General features: G+C 37.8%; 1 protein-coding gene across 1 annotated transcript in view; it reads right to left on the bottom strand.

Moving 5' to 3' along the window:
• Positions 1-18,395, bottom strand: part of LOC135104399 (uncharacterized) — a 127,193-nt gene that overhangs the window by 70,155 nt on the left and 38,643 nt on the right. The window contains exons 18-33 of the mRNA XM_064011800.1: positions 18,315-18,395; positions 15,363-15,559; positions 13,836-13,947; positions 13,283-13,453; positions 12,346-12,598; positions 11,980-12,112; positions 10,049-10,224; positions 9,337-9,517; positions 7,963-8,078; positions 7,305-7,437; positions 6,517-6,660; positions 4,778-4,896; positions 4,389-4,519; positions 2,425-2,547; positions 1,310-1,466; positions 648-915 (exon numbers count right to left, since the gene is read on the bottom strand). The exon at positions 18,315-18,395 is cut by the window's right edge and continues 112 nt beyond it. Coding sequence (XP_063867870.1) covers positions 648-915; positions 1,310-1,466; positions 2,425-2,547; positions 4,389-4,519; positions 4,778-4,896; positions 6,517-6,660; positions 7,305-7,437; positions 7,963-8,078; positions 9,337-9,517; positions 10,049-10,224; positions 11,980-12,112; positions 12,346-12,598; positions 13,283-13,453; positions 13,836-13,947; positions 15,363-15,559; positions 18,315-18,395 — 2,495 coding nt within the window. The remainder of the gene's footprint in view (positions 1-647; positions 916-1,309; positions 1,467-2,424; positions 2,548-4,388; positions 4,520-4,777; positions 4,897-6,516; positions 6,661-7,304; positions 7,438-7,962; positions 8,079-9,336; positions 9,518-10,048; positions 10,225-11,979; positions 12,113-12,345; positions 12,599-13,282; positions 13,454-13,835; positions 13,948-15,362; positions 15,560-18,314) is intronic.

The following is an 18,395-nucleotide window of genomic DNA, read 5'->3' as shown; positions in this document are numbered from 1 at the left end:
ATGTTGCACACTTGACTGAACTGAGGCATGAGCACACCCACCTTGATAATAAATCTCTCAAACTCTTCATATTCAATTGTTCATCATTTGACATTTAACCAAGCTGTTGTGGTTTTTTTTATTTTTTATACCATCATCTTCAAAATAGCAGCTATTCATACCCTATTTTGCTGCAAGATAATAAATTAATTGTGTTCATGACATGATAAAAGAAAAATGAGAATATGAGATTGTTGTAATATCACAATGAAAACAAAGAAGCAGGAGAAAAACTTGAAATCTTGAAGAGAGGACATAAACAAAAGACAAATACTATGTGAGAAGAAACAGGAGTGAATAGGTTTCCTCACTGAAAATGGAGAAAAATGGGTGAATAAATTACAAAGTTTAAAGTGGCAAAGGAATTAAAACAAGGTGACTAAGGACTGCTACTGAGAAATGAAAATTAGTTTAAAGAAAAGGAAAAGGTGTGATGAACATAAGATTCATGAATTTAAAATTAAATTTGATAAAAGCATATATACATGCAAATGCAACAAGAACCTGTCTTCAGGACTACATCAAAATGAATGCAATTAAGTAAATATATCCAAGTCCCTGAATAAACCCAAACACTGTAATTCATATGAAAAATTAAAAAATTTCACCTTCCATATTCTTTCAGGCACAGGTTCTACATCAGAATTCTTCCTGAATATGATTGGTTTGTCATCACTAAGCCACTCTGTCCAGCCATTCCTACAGAACTCCTCCTCCTCAGGGCCAGGTGTGGTGACAAGAGGTGTTGTCACACGACCAGGTATGTAGGTGGAGCTGATTGTGGAGGTAGGGGAGGGGATGGGACCAGGTGTGGTAGAGGTGGTGGTGGTGGTGCATGGTGTTCCTCTGCATATCTTCTTCTTTCTTGAACATGTGCTGCAGGATGGCAGGAGGTTAACAGTGACTAAATAATGACAGTAAACAAACAATGCTAGTCTAGTTGATGTCAAGGTGTGGTGGGTATCTTACCAAATGCACCTATCTGCATTTAGGACAACATTCTCCTCACACTGCAGGCATTTCCCAAGTAACTCATTTCAATAGCTTGGATCACTGATCTTTATCTTTCATTCTTCACCCACTGCACACACTATTTTTTTTTATCATAGGTATATTCTTTATCACAATAAATACTAGCTCAAAATGGCCATCACTTCAAAACTCTAGCTAGAATATCTTTAGCAACATTGTGAAATCTAATTCTGAAAGCCATAGATGCTTGATAGGAAGACCGCCATTTCTCCGTAAGATGGCCACTCATATAACTCACCAAGTGTGGCAATCATCCTGAGAGATGATGTCACCCTCCATAAACACTTCTCCATCCACTTCCATGCACTTCTTTTCACAGTCAGCCTTAGGAACACAATCCAAGTCCGTGGCACTCTTGTGCACCTGGCTCGGGGGACACACGTCTCGGGCACATCCTGCAAGGAAACCACTCTAAGACAGGCAGTATCCACTTTCTATTAAGAAACATCAAGGATTCCCTTAATATAGAATGAAATACTGAACACCATGTTGGAATAAATGTTTTGTGAATGTAAATTATTTCCTATATTCCACATCTTACTGCAATGTATATAAAACAGTTCCAGTAAAATTACATAAAATGTATAGCCTACATCAGGATGAAACATGAATAGCAAGTATGAAAAAATTTAATTAAGATTTCATCCAAATTTGTATCTTATGCCTGTTCCTAGTAACTTCTTCCAAGGAATGGCCACAATAAAGCAGTATAAACATTCCTTGCATTTCACCACATATACCAAGTCACACAATGTCATGATTTGTCAGACATCAGAACTAGGCAACCTTATTCACTTTTTCTTTTATGGCTTCCATTCAACCTTATCCACATACTTTTTTCACATACTAGTACATTCATTTCTTTCTCTAAATTCACATCCACTCTGACATTAGACCTAACAAATCCACTGTGGCTTTCATACAACCTTCAATAACCATCTTCCTTTTCCTTTCACCTCTCAGATCACCTGAACTGAATTGTACATCCCTAATTTGCTCATTTGTCTTCCTTGTCCTCCTCTGCTACACTAAGCCTGTTTATAGTCTCACTCCCTGATGGGATGGCAACAGGTGGATAAAAGTCTAGCATGCTGCATCTAAGAAAAAAAAAAAAAGGACCATGATTTACTAAAAGTTATAACAGATAAAAGTCTAAAATCACTGTGAATATTATGCACTCTCTCCATCATTTCAGTTTCTTGGAGTTTTATTAACACAACACAACATGTGAAGAGAGAGATGAGCAAGTCCACTGCTAAGAAAGGGTAGACATTATTGTCTTGTTACTTCATCTTTCCAATACTGAGCATAAAGTATGCCACAGAGTAAGACAAAAGAAGGACAGACACTTACCTTCCACACAGGCATCCTGGGTGCAGAGAGGAGCAGCAGGATCCAGGAGAGTGTCGCAGGTCTCCATGGGGCAAGTGGGGATGCATGGCTCATAGTGTTCACAGGACTCATCACACTGCATGGCTGAGGCCGACACAATCATATAAGTAAAATATTCTATTCCTTATCTTCCTTACATTAAATTCTTTCCTAATGAAGTACATAACAGAAAATTGTGGCACTCACTACTCTACAAGAAAGAGACACTGCAGTCCTCATAATTTGTGCTAGAGATCACAATAAGATCTCTACCATCACATGTCAGTCATGATACGCATGAACACACAGACATAAAAGTTACAGTTACTAAACTAGAAAGATGAAAAAGAGGAGATATGATTATGATGTACAGTCTAAAAAAAGAAAAGATAAAAAAAAAGATACAGAAAATTTGTCAATCAGAAAACCCAACATTAAGAGGACTCAACAAGAAACTTAACAAGAGAGGGAAGAAGAGAACCTTCATGAATACACTTTTCCAAACAGAACAATACACAAGTGGAGTACATTAGCATAGGACATGGTGAGTGTAAACAATGTACATAAATCTAAAAAAAGAAATAATTTGGTTTTAAAAGACTGGGACATAAAAAGCTTGACTCATTCATGTAAAGATACAGGGGCAGCTGATTCATAAGGGCTGGTGGGCTGAAGACCTCCCTGTCTCAGCCTTGCTAGGCAGATGAGTGATTTATTCATATAGTTAATTTTATACAAATAAATAATATTATACTTTTATATTCCATTCAGTATTTTTTCATTTTTTCTTTCATTTTCTAACACAATATACTACCAGATTTGATAAATCAATTACAGAGTAAAACATTTCTTCCAGGATTGGCACAGCACCAGCTGGGCTGTAGCAGGGCTGGAGTCAGTTCAGCCCTGCGCAGCACCCTAAATTGAGTGTGTCTGTCATTTGCCCTCTGTATTAGTTAAACAAATAAAGCATTATGTCCATGATTCGTGAATACTAGATAGTTTTAGCACCCTACGTGACAACCAAAGCTTAGTTTCAGCATCTTGCTTACTTCATCATTACATATTCTACTTAACAACTTGATAAATGTTTCTCATAACTTTGGCAACACATAAATTTTACATTACAAGCCTATGAGGTACAAAACGTAACATTTGTGATTCAAATGAAACTGCCTACAGCACGGCCTCATTAGAATTATAATTTGAAATTATCATGCACCCCCACCAATTTTTTATGAGCCGCCACTGTAAAGATACACACACACACAAACACATACAGAAGAAAGATGAAGAGGACCAATTGTGCAAGAGATATTAAGAAGAACAGCTTTCCTCACAGAAACACAGAAGCCTAGAATAATCTAAATAAGAAAGTAGTCCATGCAAGAAGTATTTACAACTATAAGGAAGAGTTGGGTATAAGTATATATGGAGATGGGACAGTGAATACAGCTCCTTTCCTGCACATGATGAAATAAGTACAACTATAGTAGTTAAATACATATGCATGCACAGTTATGTTCAGTAAATGTTTTAATAGTTCTAAAATGAGAAAAACCCTGGATTGCTGATAAATATAGCAAATACAACTAAATGAACTTAAGAACAAATGGACCAACCAATCACATTCAATTAGTTTTAGTTATTTCATAATCATAGCTGCAATTTACAGCTGGCATGATCTAATCCTACAAAAATCTAAAGTATCACAAATTTGACAATATGTGCCAATAATGACTCAGCAAAGAAATAAAAGAATAGTTAAGTTAATGGATAGGAAATCAAATAATGTGAGAAAAAAGAAGTGTGTATTTTCCAAACCACAATGTAAGATAAGAAAGGACTGAGAGGAAAGATGACACATAAATATATGTACCACAAAAGAATGTGAAAAAAAAAAAGAAAGAAAGAAAGAAAGAAAGGCAAGATAAAAGAAAACTTACGGCAGATTTCAGGCGTACGCCACTTGATGTACACACTGTGGATGCTACACTCATGCACATAGGCTGCTATAGCTGTGCACAGGCACTCACAGTCCCCACCCATATCACAGCCACAGGCATCAAACTGGCACCTGAAAGAGTTGGGCACTAACAGCACAGCAATACAACAAGAATCATGACTCAAAGGAGAGACAAAGTGACGTGGAAAGACTTACATGAACTTAGAATTATAATTATAATATTACTGATCAGATACTTGAGACAGGGATATCAGTTCACTCACAAATCCCACTTCAGTCAATGTACATTGCAAAGCTATCCATATTTTTTGTTTTAAAGAAAGTCCTCACAGAGGCACCAGAGATTAGGTACATGTAAACCAAACCCACCTCTCCAAGTAGGGCTCCACTGGTACCTCTGAATGACAATGAGAAAAGGAGTCAGTTTTGAGGATAGCACATCTTTCTGTTGCCCAAACTTTCCTCTGTGGATGAAGGCTGCAAGTATCCTGTGCAGAGAGAGAGAAAGCATCATCACCACTGCTTCAAATTTTTTCTGTACTGTGATGATTCAAAACCTGCCTTTCAATGATAAAATGAGTAAATAAAAAATTCAAGTAAAAAAAAGAAGAATAAATGAGGCACCTAGAGCCAGTGATGCAAGCACCAAAAATTAAAAATAGAGAAAAATCCCGTCGTTTTGCGATATCTCTTCAAGGGATTGAGATAGAAAGTAATGATTGGTATAAAAATATTTAGTAATTTTTCCCTTTACAACTATCTAGTTGGATTGCATAATGAAGTTGCAATCAAATTAAATTATTAAAAATAAATAGATGACTGTTTTTCTTTCATATAATTTTGTTAAGGATATCACACAGCTACATTAAAATTGTAATTAGCACCCACACATTGTTTATTTACTTTATTCTATAAAATTGTTTTATTTTTTCTGTACTAATAGGGAAATCACAACCAATTAAAAAGTCTTTATTCTATAAAATAGTTTTATTTTTTCTGTACTAATAGGGAAATCACAACCATTTAAAAAGTCTTCTTTTTAGTGAGCTTATCAATTTCATAAAGCAAAAACGTAAGTGACATACAAGCACTTCCTAAGATGAACACAAATGAAGAGAATGATACAAGCTTAAAAGATTAAACTGGGAGAAACTAAAACAAAAGAACTAATAAACATTATAAAAATATATTGGTATAAAGGATAATAGTATATAAAGAAATAATAAAATCATTTAATATTTCCAAAGCTCACACAAACTTCCCCATGCTTCTTTGTTTTTTTTAGTGATATCTTTCTCCCATTTTTCTTCCTCTGAAGGGTCCTGGCTCCCCAGGGTTATGCTGTTGTCCGCCATAATAATGAAAGGCTTATGTGTTGTGTAAAAGCAAGATTAAGACAGCAGCAAGCAGGCTGGAGGGAGGGAGAGTGTAAAGTGTGTGGTGGTGGGGAGGTGTCTCCTTGTAGGAAGGATACAGGGTGTCCCAGCATAACATGCAACTTGCAGCATGAGCTGTTTTTGGCTGGCTCTTCCTGTGCTGCTGGGCTCTGGCCCCAGCAACTGATATCTGAAATCCCAGAACCTGAAACCCAGAACCTGAAATCCCAGAACCTTGTTGCACTGAAGTGCAACAAGGTTCTGTGGATAATTTTATTTGGATGGATTTTTTACCCTATTGCAGGGTCCATTCTGACATCGACACTCTCTCCCATCACAGTAGGATGGTTGGGGAAGACAATGCAATAAAAAATAATAATTTCAGCCACAAGGTTGCTTATGTCACTCAGGTTCTGGGCGCCTCAAACATCCTGTCATATTGGCTTTGAAATAGAGTAAATTTTTCAAAGTATATCTGGACTTTAGCTTCTCTTGACAACACTACTCAGTGTATCACCCTGACCTATAGAGATGAGCAATGGTGTTCAGCAAATGATGTACAGACATGGAAGTGGGTAACAAAACAAATATAGCTTATGTGCATGCATGTACTGTATACTTTTTGTTTCTGAGCCTTGTGCATTTAGTAATAGAAATAATATAATGAAATTAAAGACCTAATGAAAGGAGCAGAGTGAGAACCCTTAATGAAAAATAAAATTTTCTTCTCACCTTAATGAGAATGCTGTCTGGACAGTAGTTTTGAAGTCGCCATGAGTCACCAAATATCTTAACAGACACCTCACTGGAGCCTCCTGCTGGAGTCTGGAAGTCATCCTGGTCATCCCCATTGAAGTTTCCACACAACCCTCGTACCTGTTATGGAGACAAACGTGAAAGATGTTCCGCTTATAGTTTCCAGATTTTTGAGAACAGAAAGTCTATCAGAAATAGAAAGCATTAAAAATTTCAAACTTCCAGTCATTCCACCCACAGACTAAACACTGAAACAAAGGATTACAAAAACAAGTTCTCCTAATCTCTTGACTCAAGTAGCATAACTGGTAGTCAATTAACTGGACAATTTTAATAAATATTCAGGTTATTTATGCATATATAAAACTAGTAGAGTGACTCAAGAATATAAGTGTTTTCTTTATAAAAGTAGAGATGACTCACTTATTTCTCATCATCTTTATCTATCAAAACTTAATAATGCCACTATTAAATTGTTCTTATTTTGATATGACACATAAATTAGAAAATGAGGAACATAGAAATTTTAGACACTTGATTGACCATCTCAGGGATCAAATCTTGAACTAAAGGATCATGAAGGTTACACATGAAATCACTGACAGGGGCTGGATAGGCCTTCATAAGATTATGATTATTATACACATAACTCTTCATTTAAGATCATCAGTCTTGCTGACTTATCCTTAACTTCACCACTAAAAAAAAAAAAATTATTTTTCATTTTCATAAATATTCTCCCCTTAGCCACATCTAGTCCTCACCTTGCCCTGCCACTGAGTATCAAGACGCAGATAGGCTCTTGTGCCTCTATCCCACTGCAACACCAGACCCATATCTGACACTTCAGCAAACACGAACAGTCCCGCTTCACGAATAATTGTTCGTGTCATGTTCCTGTTGAGACATACTTAATAAATGAATCAAGGAAAGCAAGGCAGTGATATATAATAATGTAGGAAATCTACTGTAGCTGGAAATCAATGTCGGTTTAAAATTTAGAAATGCTATGGCAATTCTAATTTGGAAACTGATCTTACAGTGATTTCTCCTGAATGAATTAGGAAATACCTTTCTTGCAATTTCACTTACTCTTTTTTTCTTTTTTTTTTTTACTTAATCACTGCATCTCCTTATTATTCTGTGTTTGCATCTGTTGATCAGCCAATGAACCTACTTAAAGCATCAAGAGAGCTTTACATATCAAATCAAATTTTGCCTTTTTGAATAAAATTGTTGTATTGTTATTCTAAGTTGCTTACAATTATCTTGGAAAAAATTTTATACTGGGTTTTCTTGATGCTGTTTTGTCTTGTATGTTCACAAAGATGCTCATGCTTATTCCTGGAAACATCTGGAAACTACAGATGAGAAAAGGGTGTTTAGAGGGATGAAACAGGCAAGTGTCACATCACCACTTACTTGGTGGGTGGAGGTTTATTGCGGGAAAACTCAACAACTTCTTGGGTGTCTCCTGAGCCAACTCTTAATGTGATAGATTTGGCACATGTCACACCACTCGTACCACAAGGCACATTCTGGCAACAGTTAAAAAAAGAGTGTTTATATTGATGCTTTACATCCTCAACCCAGCAACACAGTTAGCAGAGATCATCATTACAGTACAATCACAATCATGTCACAGGATGTAAAGAAATGCTCACAAAAAACTAACAGAAGAACACCTAATTAATGCCTTCATAGTTAAATGTTCTGGATTTTCTTCATATGGGGAACTCCATTATTAATATTTTTAGCTTATGGAGATTACTAAATTTATTATTATTTTTAGCTTTAAGGGAAATACTATATCAATCAAATAAAATCCCACAGCTGAATAAAATTTCTAAACATATAATGAAAATATAGAAATTTTATAGAAAAAATGCTTTGATTATGATTTTACTAACTTTGGTCATCTGACTCCTCCCATCTGAGTTAGGGGACATCCTCCCACAGTGAAAAATAGTCATGCCCAGCTTTAGAATCTCATGAAGACATTGAAATTTATCTAAAAGCAAGATAAACTGACCATGAGATTTAGGGATTGAAGTCCTTACAAGGCACTAACAGCAAAAGCAAGTTGACTGTTCTATTGCTCTGTAGTTTTCCTTTTCATTTACTATGTATATTTGTGTGTGATTTGCCACCAGGGAATGCCATGGTGTAATAGGGAGCATAACCACCCAGTAATAGAAGGTCCTGGGATTGATCCCTAGGCATTAACTCCTTTTCAGGTCAGACTCCCTTGCTCCAACATGGTGAAGAGAGTAGTATCTGCAGAATGCACAATCTTCCTATTCAGTGCACATGAAGCAACCTCATGGGGAAGATGAGCGAGTTGTTACCAGAGGATACCATGGTGTAACAGGAAGCAGAGCTGCCTAGTAAACAGAAGGTCCATGGTTCGATCCCAAGATAGTACCTCCTTTTCTGGTGAGACTCCCTACCTCTAACATTTTATTACTGGTATTTCAGTTTTTTCTACTGAGCCACACTCTCTACTATTTTCTCTCATCTCCACTTCCTGGGAGCTCTGTGTATTTCTTGAGAGTAGTCTATTTTGGTAGTATGTGGCCAAGTCTCTTTTGGTTGAGATTCTCACTGCTTCCACAATTGTCAAATTCAACTTTGGGACATTGTGGAAACAGAGCCATTTGTGTGATGGAGGGATAAACTGGCCATGAGAGGTAGTCAGTGGGAACAAAACCAAGATGCTCACAGGAAATGCAAGTTGGCTGTTTTGTCACTTCAATTATAATAAAGATGACTTGGGTGAGCACATCTTAACCTCACCTGTATTGTAACCTCAAATGTGTCAGTCCGGCTGGCTTTTCCCTTGGCCAGCAGATAGTCACAGGTACCATGGAAGTCATACAGACGCCCATCAAAGGTCTTGTAGTGAGAGTCTCCCCAGGCGGTGCAGATGCCAGGGCAAGGTGTGTCTGTGCACAGCCACTGTCCACCTTCACACTTGCTGTTTCATAAGACAATATTTGTGACACGTGTTCAATCTTGTAAGAGCTTTCTAGTACAATATCAGTATTGATGTATGGATGTAATTCCTGGGAACAACTAAATTACTTTCCATCACTGATGATTTTCAATTTTTTCCTTTTCAAGTTACAGGTCAACATGATTATCTAAATTTCTAATTCTCCTCTCATGTAGTGTGTGAATCCCATACATATACAAGAATAATGAGTAAAAAATCTCAGCTCTAAAAGCCAAACATAATAATCTAGAAGATATTACATATGTACAATAGAAAAACCTTAAAATCAGTTGCATTATTTGTGTAGCTGAAAAGGGATTGTTGTCCTAATAGCATTCAATACTGAAAGTGGTTGAATGACAGGAATCCCATGCAATGAACAAATGAATGCTTAAGATACTTGTACAATAGATTATCTATTTCAGTAAATACCATTTGTTCTGGGATGAATTGGTAATACAAAAAAATTTACTGAACATGAAGCTATGAAATGAACTACATGTTTTTTCTTACCAAGTGTTGCACTGATCATTTAAGACATCGCCTTCCTCATAAGAGCGGCCGCCATGATGACAGGGACATGAGTTATGAGGGGTGCAGATGCCTGTGTCTACGTTCCGCACATATCCTTGGGCACACACGCATCCTGGCCGACACAACTCACTTGGCACTGGTCGCAAGTGCATTGTCTTGTGAAGAAAGAAAATTTTAGCTCAGTAACTAAACAGAACACTAATGTAGTAAAAGTCACATACTAATATATAGTTTACAAAGTTTACTGAAGACAGACCTTCAGCTTCTACTCACTTTAAGAGATAAATCTGCAGTTCCTACAAAACTTTAATTTTTATTATCTTTTTTCTAATGTAAAACAAGCCTGGGGACTAGTAGGAAATGGGATTGGGTGGGGAAATACACACTACCTAACACTGACTAGAAGACTCTACTCCTTCTGGACCACTAAAAATCATGTCTTATGTCAATCTTTTCATTCTATGACAGCAATAAGTAAACTAAACTAAAGCTGAACAAATGATCAACCAACCGAACAGCAGAGGAAAAGCCTTCTAAATCATTCAAGTGAAGTCCATTCACTCTTAGCTTGCAACTGGAGCATAAGCTACTTTAGCAACATCATCCCAGACTGGTCTGTGGTTCACTCAGCCTGTTCTCCACTTAGTAAACATGGTGGCCTCTCCAAGTTCTAGGTTTTAATTCTCTTTTCTATGTCATCCTTATTTTATGCAATACTCACACAGTTTCTTGATCAATGGAAAGAAGAATGATAGTAAATTATGAATGTGATTAAGAATAATAGAAATAAAGCAAGTATGTCACATATGGAGTTGAAAATGTTTAAACCACTTTTTATTCTATGCTGCTTTTTCATGGAATTTTTATGATGCTGTAAGAGACAGAGGTATGTGACCAAGTTCTCCTGAACAGAATGGTGTTATCAGACTTTAGATAAGATGGAAATAAAAGGTGGTAAGCAGCTTTTCATCTCAAGGCATTGGCACAAGGCAGCAGTGATGGTGTGCTGGTGTTTCTCCTCATAACACTAAACAGGAATAAAAAGTTGTGTACTATCCTTCCTTTCCACCTTATGAAGTATCTAACAACACCATCATGTTTACCTCCTCTGCCACATATGTACTATTACTTTTACTTACAGCATCATGATAATTCAAAGAAAAAACAGCATAACAAAAGTAGTGTAAACATTTTCAGCTCCATTCATGACTTCAACTACTAATATCTCTTTTCTTGTTAATTTTAACTTTAACACATTCATAATCTATAATCATTCTTCTGTCCAATGATCAAGAAACCAAATAGGTAAGTATTGCACAAAATACGGAAGATACAAGAAAGAAAAATTAAATTTATAGTGTGGAGAGGCCAGAGTTTACACTAAGCATGAGACAGGCTGACTGAGCCATATAGAATTAAATACTAGGCTTTAAAAGACAAGTGAACCTGTAGCAGACACTTAGTTGGTTTGCTGAAGCAATGACAGATTGGTCATACAGTGTACAGATGTACTGAACTCAAACTCAATTCATAAATCCCTCACAATCAGTGAGGATACCCCTAAAGTAGAGTATGATAGAAATTTTGTTAAATCTTCAAAATTAGTTATAGATGCTATTACTAGCTTTCAGTAAGTAATGCAGTGTTCTACATAATCCAAATAGTGGTATCTATGATATGGATACAATCATACCTATGTGCTGCAGAATGATCTTTAAGATGATTTCATCAATATTTATCATGAATTATAAAGCTAAACAGCTATTATTAAAATAATCAAGTTTTACAATCTGTCCCTTCATATACTCATTTTACTACTAACACTACCAGCTCACTGACAACCATATTTAGGTTATCTTTGCCTTACTCTTCTGAAGAAAGCACTGTTTTGCTCAAAATGTATGGATTACCTGGCAGGTGTTCTCCTCTTCTGGCAGGCAGTCCACATACACCTCATTGCTCTCACACTGGACCTGTGGAGGCCGTGCCACAGACTCATTGCCTCGTGGCTCCCAGCAGTTCCAGTCCGTGTTGTAACACTCACTGTTGTGGTCAATTTTAATAAGTAATTGAATGCTTTTATCAATGGTCTTTTGTTTTATGTGAACAACAAATGAAGTCAAAAGCAAGAAAACATATTTTGTTACTGGAAAATGGCAACTCTATCATCTTTTGTTTACATGTTTCAGCAATCCTCTCTATTTACATAATAAAATATCAAGACTACACAAATTTTTTGCAAAAAAATTACAACTGTGAATTTTTATTTTTTTTACCAGACACGATAGGTCCCATCAGGCTGAATTTGCATCATCTCATAGCCAGGTTTATACTCCTTGGCCTGGTACACACATGGGCACTCAGTGATGGGCACACAGATGCCACTACTGTCCAGAGAGAAACCTTCCAAACAGTTGCAGCCTTCAACACATTTCCTCTGACAGTCCACATTGGTAGCTAGATCTAGGCAGGTCCGTGCACAGCTGTTGCCACACACCTGGTACTTTTGTCCACCAGTACAGTGAACACCTTGCATGGGAAAACATAAGGTAACACAGTGAGTTTTGTCTTTTTTTTTTTACATACATTATAGTGTTGAACAAAAAGACTATGCCCTTTTGATGCACTGAGAGCTGAGAGTAATAGTACGATTATATTTTTTTTTTCACCCATCTTCTGTCATTCTTTAATGAGCATTTTATAGATGGTGCTACAGTAAATGTTCTAATGCTCTCCCCTTGGACACTCTATAGAAAAACTGAGAAACTGGTCTGAAGACAAGATAAATCATTATCCATGAGAGGCCTTGGCCAGGGATTGAATCTCTGACCAGTAGAACACAAGGACAGCACCTTAGATGTTTGCAACATAACAATCACTAGATTCCAAGATTAATTTTGTATGCCTTGTCACCACACCATGACATAGATATTATCAAAATTCGTAAATGTATGGATTAATTTCCTGAAGAATTCCAGTATGATTTTTGGGAAATCCTTATAAAAAAATTAATACTCATGTATCAGTTGGATAACACTGTTTTACATAAAATCATCCAGCTTTTCTCCTGACAGTTCTCTTTAGAAGAATAGCCTTCTTTCTTATGTATTCCTGTCACATCTGCTCATTTATTTGTTGCACAGCTAATCAAATGATACTCTGACATAACTAAGTGATGATGGGAACAGATAAGAAGCCAACTGTAGTACTCACCACATTCGCGAACCTCTGCCCGCCAGTCAATGGTGATACCCTTCCTGGCACACTCCTTGCTGTATGCTGCTAAAATAGGACAAAGACAGCCATCCAGTTTTGTCTCACATGAACACATGTCATACAGGCAGTCTCGGTAGTAGGGTTCTGGGTCTACTTCAAGGTGGCATTCTGGAAAGGAAATAGAAAAGTAATGTGGGAGTTGTCACATAATCTGCAGGCATCCATCTCTCCATATTTCCGGTATGAGTATGTGCAATTAGTCAATGTTACAGATACATCAACCCCACACTGAATGAATTTGAAGTGTCAGACCAAAGGTATAAATTTCTGAAAAAATTACATAAAACTGTAAGAGTATATTATGATTTTGATTGCACCTACTGCTAAGAAAGGTGTAATGGGTACCAAGGTCTCAATATTGTATAGTAATCCAGATACACTTGAAAAAGATCGGCTATGAAGGACAAGATCTCACAGGTGATAACTTTGTACAGTTGTTCCTAAAATAAGATAATACTGAGGGAACAGAAGGTAAACCTTAATCACTCACTGGCAAACAAACTGGACTTGATCTTGGCACAGAACTTTTCTGCCACAGCTTTGTTTTGCACATGAGTCTCACAGGGGCGTGTTTCCTCTGCCTGAGGTTGGTTCTCACATCTCTGCAAAAGAAAAACCATTCTAGTTCATTCCCTCATGCAGTGATAAAGACAACAAAACTCTAATTGGGAATATGTGATCACCTTAGTTATAAGAAAGTGTCTGGGTTCTTTCTTGAATTTTTTTTTGTCCTTGGATTAGTGAAGTGTTTGTCAACCACCACAACCCTTGGTCATCTCTAAATTACACTTTACATTCACATTAATAACATGCATGATTTAAGGAAATTCACATTATATCCATTTTTGTAGAAAAAAAGGCTGCTATTCCTTTGAAGTAGGAGTTGGTAGGAGCACTGCTTGGGTGTAGACTTGGCAGGAGAGTGATTTAACTTAGGCCTGGCATGATCCTCCTTGACTTCATAACACATACTGTGATTGGCAGATTGTTTGAACAAATTATTCCATTGGCTGTGTGGCATTTGCCATGCAAACATATATCAAATCATGTTTCTGAACCCATGCTCAAACAAAGCTTACCTCGGATGCCACAGATTGAAGCGTGATTTTGGACATGCAATGGCAATAACCTTATAGAAAATTAATGTATAGACAAGTATCTTCCAAATATCTGATTGGTGATGGAAAATCAGTAAGACAGCTTTACAGTCCAATAATCAAGCAAAAAACCACATTACCAATTTTTAAAGAACTATACAGTGATAAAGTACTAATTTCTTCCAGTGAGTAGAATACTGCCACAATTTTTTATTTATGTACATACAATGGACTGGTAGTTATAAACACACACACAAACTCTTCCTTGGGTAGAATCTTGAGAAGAAAATTGTGTGTAGCAAAGGAAATCATGGATTTTTAAGTAAATCATAAAATCTATCTGGCAATGGGAAATAACTAAATTCTCTTGAGCATTATGGCAATACCCTGGTTTTCTTCTATTCACCTGTATGTCTGTCTCATACAAAGACAGACAGACAGGAGAAAATCTCATCATTCAGTTTAATGTAATTGCAACACTGAGATGAAGCAGCAATTCCCTGCTGTTCTCACTCTAACCAATAAGCAACTCTTATGGCAACCCAAAAAAATTTGCAAAATCACTAAATACAATCTAACATGGGCTGTGGGCTTACCCTTCAGAGGGACCGTAAAGGTGATGACAAGCCAAAATGAGAGGCAGTTTCTCATTCCATGCCATGTTAGTACCTCTTTCATGTCCTGCTTTGAAGCATCGCGTAAGAAAGATACTGACGGAGCGCGAGGCCGTGAGAGGCACTCACCAGGAAACAGGAATCAAACCCTAGCAGCACACGCAAGGCAAACAAAATTTGTGCTAGATCTATGCCTTCATCATCCTAAAAAATAGCTTAACCACCAGTTGCCCAAGACTTGAAGGGAGGGGAGATACAGCCCTACAGTATAAATTACGGGATTAAGTACTGGCCAACTGATTTTACCTCAGAAGTCTTCCACTTATTGGCGAAGGCGATGGCGTTCTGCTCAATGTCACCCTGGGGAGTGAGGAAGTCATCTCGCTGGTTGTCAGTGAAGGTTCCGCAAAGACCAGCAGTCTCGCCGCGGAAGTCTGCCGGTGCGTCGACATATACTCTGGTCTGGCCGTCCCACCACACGTCCAGGCCATTGCTCAACTCCACTGCGAAGCACAGCATTAGTCACTACTTGTATGTAAAGGGTTAAATGAGCTGTGCATGCTGCCTATCGCATTACGGCGGAGACTAGTGTTGAGAGCTGAAGTGAGAACCTAGTTTTGAACGGTACGGAGGTTCGGTACTGGTCTCTTTATCTCTCTTCTCTCTCTCTTGTGGTAGTGAAAATAATATAGGTAGAGTGTCGGGATTAGATTAAATTTAATATGATTTATCCTCAAACGTCAATTATAAGGTTTCGTGGTTCCCATACATAGCTTTCTACAAGATAAGCCAAATGATTTTTTTTTCTTTTTACTTTTTCTTTTATATTATTCTGGTACGGTGGGCAAGAGAAGCCAAATGTGTTGAGAAGAATGTGTGTGTGTGTGTGTGTGTGTGTGTGTGCAAGAAACCTCAATGTCGAGTTGGGAGCCACGTTTTTGGGTCTAAACATGAAAGGAAAAACTTGAACTTTGCGACCCAAACACTTGCTTTACTGTTTCAATGAGTCGCTTTCAGACTGTGTTGGTGTTTTCACTTGTGGAAGATGATAGGGATTTGGCAATTTTCTACGTTTAACTCTCTCTCTCTCTCTCTCTCTCTCTCTCTCTCTCTCTCTCTCTCTCTCTCTCTCTCTCTCTCTCGTCTTGGGAGAGAGTGTTTTCTTCACACGGTTTTCCTTTCCCATGCGTGTGTTCCATACTGTCATTTTCCCTCACCGCCCCTTCCTTCCTCTCCTCCTCCCTCTCTCCCTCCCTTCCATTCCGCTCTGCTCATTCTCACCTACTGAAAGATTGCCGTGGATCTCATTCTCTTATTCCTAGCTTCAAAGCCTTTTATTTCACCTTCACTCTTTTCTCCCCCTCATCGTATTGCAGAAATAGTAGTAGTAGTAGTAGTAGTAGTAGTAGATAATCTCTATAAGCCCTTTCCCTCTTTCCATCGTGCAATCCTACCGTCTTTCCGCCACCTACAGCCTCCTTCCACTCACCCACTGCCTCCACGTCACACACTCGCTCCCTGCTTCTCACTCTACCAACCTACCTATTTACTTTGCCACCCTTCCTCTCTGTAGCTGAATATAGTAGTCTAAGCATTTCCTCTCTCTCATTTCTCCTCCCGGTACCTATTCCACGGTCATTATTAGTTATAATTGGCTTAATAATAATAACAGTCCTCTCGCATCCTTTTTTTTTCTGACGCATAGATACTCTCTCTCTCTCTCTCTCTCTCTCTCTCTCTCTCTCTCTCTCTCTCTCTCTCTCTCTCTCTCTCTCTCAGTTTACATCTCTCGTCCTTACCAAACGTCCGAATCATCTCTCCACTTTTAAAATGGGAGCGTGTAGTTGATAAAATCTTCTTCCTTTTATCCCCCCAACTCGTTATGTATTTCCTTCCCTCTGTCTTTCTTTGTATTTCTTCCAGAGTATTACTGAGACATCCTGCCTCTCCCAACTGCTCTTACTGCTCCTTCCCTTCCCTTATGAGATAGAGGTTCATATCCTGAAACACTTTGGTCTCTCATCACGACTACTTTCGAGGGCCACAGAGATGATTAGCCAGGTTCTCAAGAGTGTTTCTCCTGTTAATAATGTAGAACCGTAAAAAACACTATTAAGGCCCATGTAACTTCAAATAGAGCCTTTTGAAACTAGTGGATGTGTGGCGCAGAAGTGTTTCAGAATACTGTCCAAAGTCTGAAGATCATAAAATCCATCTCTTTCACAGGCCTCCCTCTTTTTTTTTTTTTTTTCCAGTATTTCGTTGTCTCCACCAAACCATTTTCTGCAAGTAGTAAAATTAATTCATTTCACGTGCCTCCTTCCCTCTCTGCCTTTTTTTTTCCTTTATCCACTGAACTATCACCACACACTTCCTAACTCATTCTCTCTAAATACTTCGTTCTCATCCCTTTGAGACAACGCCAGGAAGAAGTGAAATCTACCTCCTCCACCTATCTTCTTCCTCTTTTATTTTTCTCCTTTTTTTACTCCATTTTTCCACTAAATTATCACCACACACTCTTAACTCATTCTGTTTCAAACATTTCGTCGTTTTTTATATCTTACATCTAACTATTTACAGTGATAGTCATTGATGATTTTCAGTAATATTTTCACGATTCAAGTCATAATTAAAAAAAAAAAAAGAATTTTGCATCAACAATATGGAAAATATGAAAATCCGAGTAGTCATCTCCGTGGTTTTTGAAAATGGTCCAGGTGAGAGAGGCGCTGTGTCCTTCCGTCGTGACTGTTTTCAAAGGCCACAGAGATGAGTAGCCGGGTTCTCATGGGTGTTTTTCCTATCGATCATGTAGAATCCTTATTAATCTATCTCTAGAATCACGGAAACACCATTGAAACCCTCTGTCATTTCCTTAAAAGCCTGTTCAAAGAAGTGGAGATAAGGCACCAACGTGTTTAATTAAGAACACGGGCCAAAGACCAAAAAAATTTAAAGGAAAAATGAAAGAAATATGAACCGTAATGCTCTTCCTTTCTTACTCCTCTTACTAAGACCCCGTATTCAGAAACGCTTCTGTGTCGCACCTCTACTACTTTCAAGAGACCCTAGTTGAAGTTACACGGATCTTTAAGAGAGTTTATACGATTCTAGTGACAAATCAACAAGGTTTCTTTCTATATTATTAATACGAGAAACACTCATGAGAGCCCGGCTAATCATTCCCGTGGCCTTTGAAAAATAGTCGTGATGAGAGAGCAAAGCGTCACTGAATATGGACCTAAGTCTCCTCACCCATGATGAAAAGACTGGAGGCTCTCTTGATGTAGACTCCGTTCACCCACGCTGGGAGGTCCTTCAGCTCCACGCCGTTCA

This window comes from Scylla paramamosain, chromosome 10 (genome assembly GCF_035594125.1).
Source record: "Scylla paramamosain isolate STU-SP2022 chromosome 10, ASM3559412v1, whole genome shotgun sequence".
NCBI lineage: Eukaryota > Metazoa > Arthropoda > Malacostraca > Decapoda > Portunidae > Scylla > Scylla paramamosain.
This window is presented reverse-complemented; position numbering and strand designations above follow the sequence as displayed.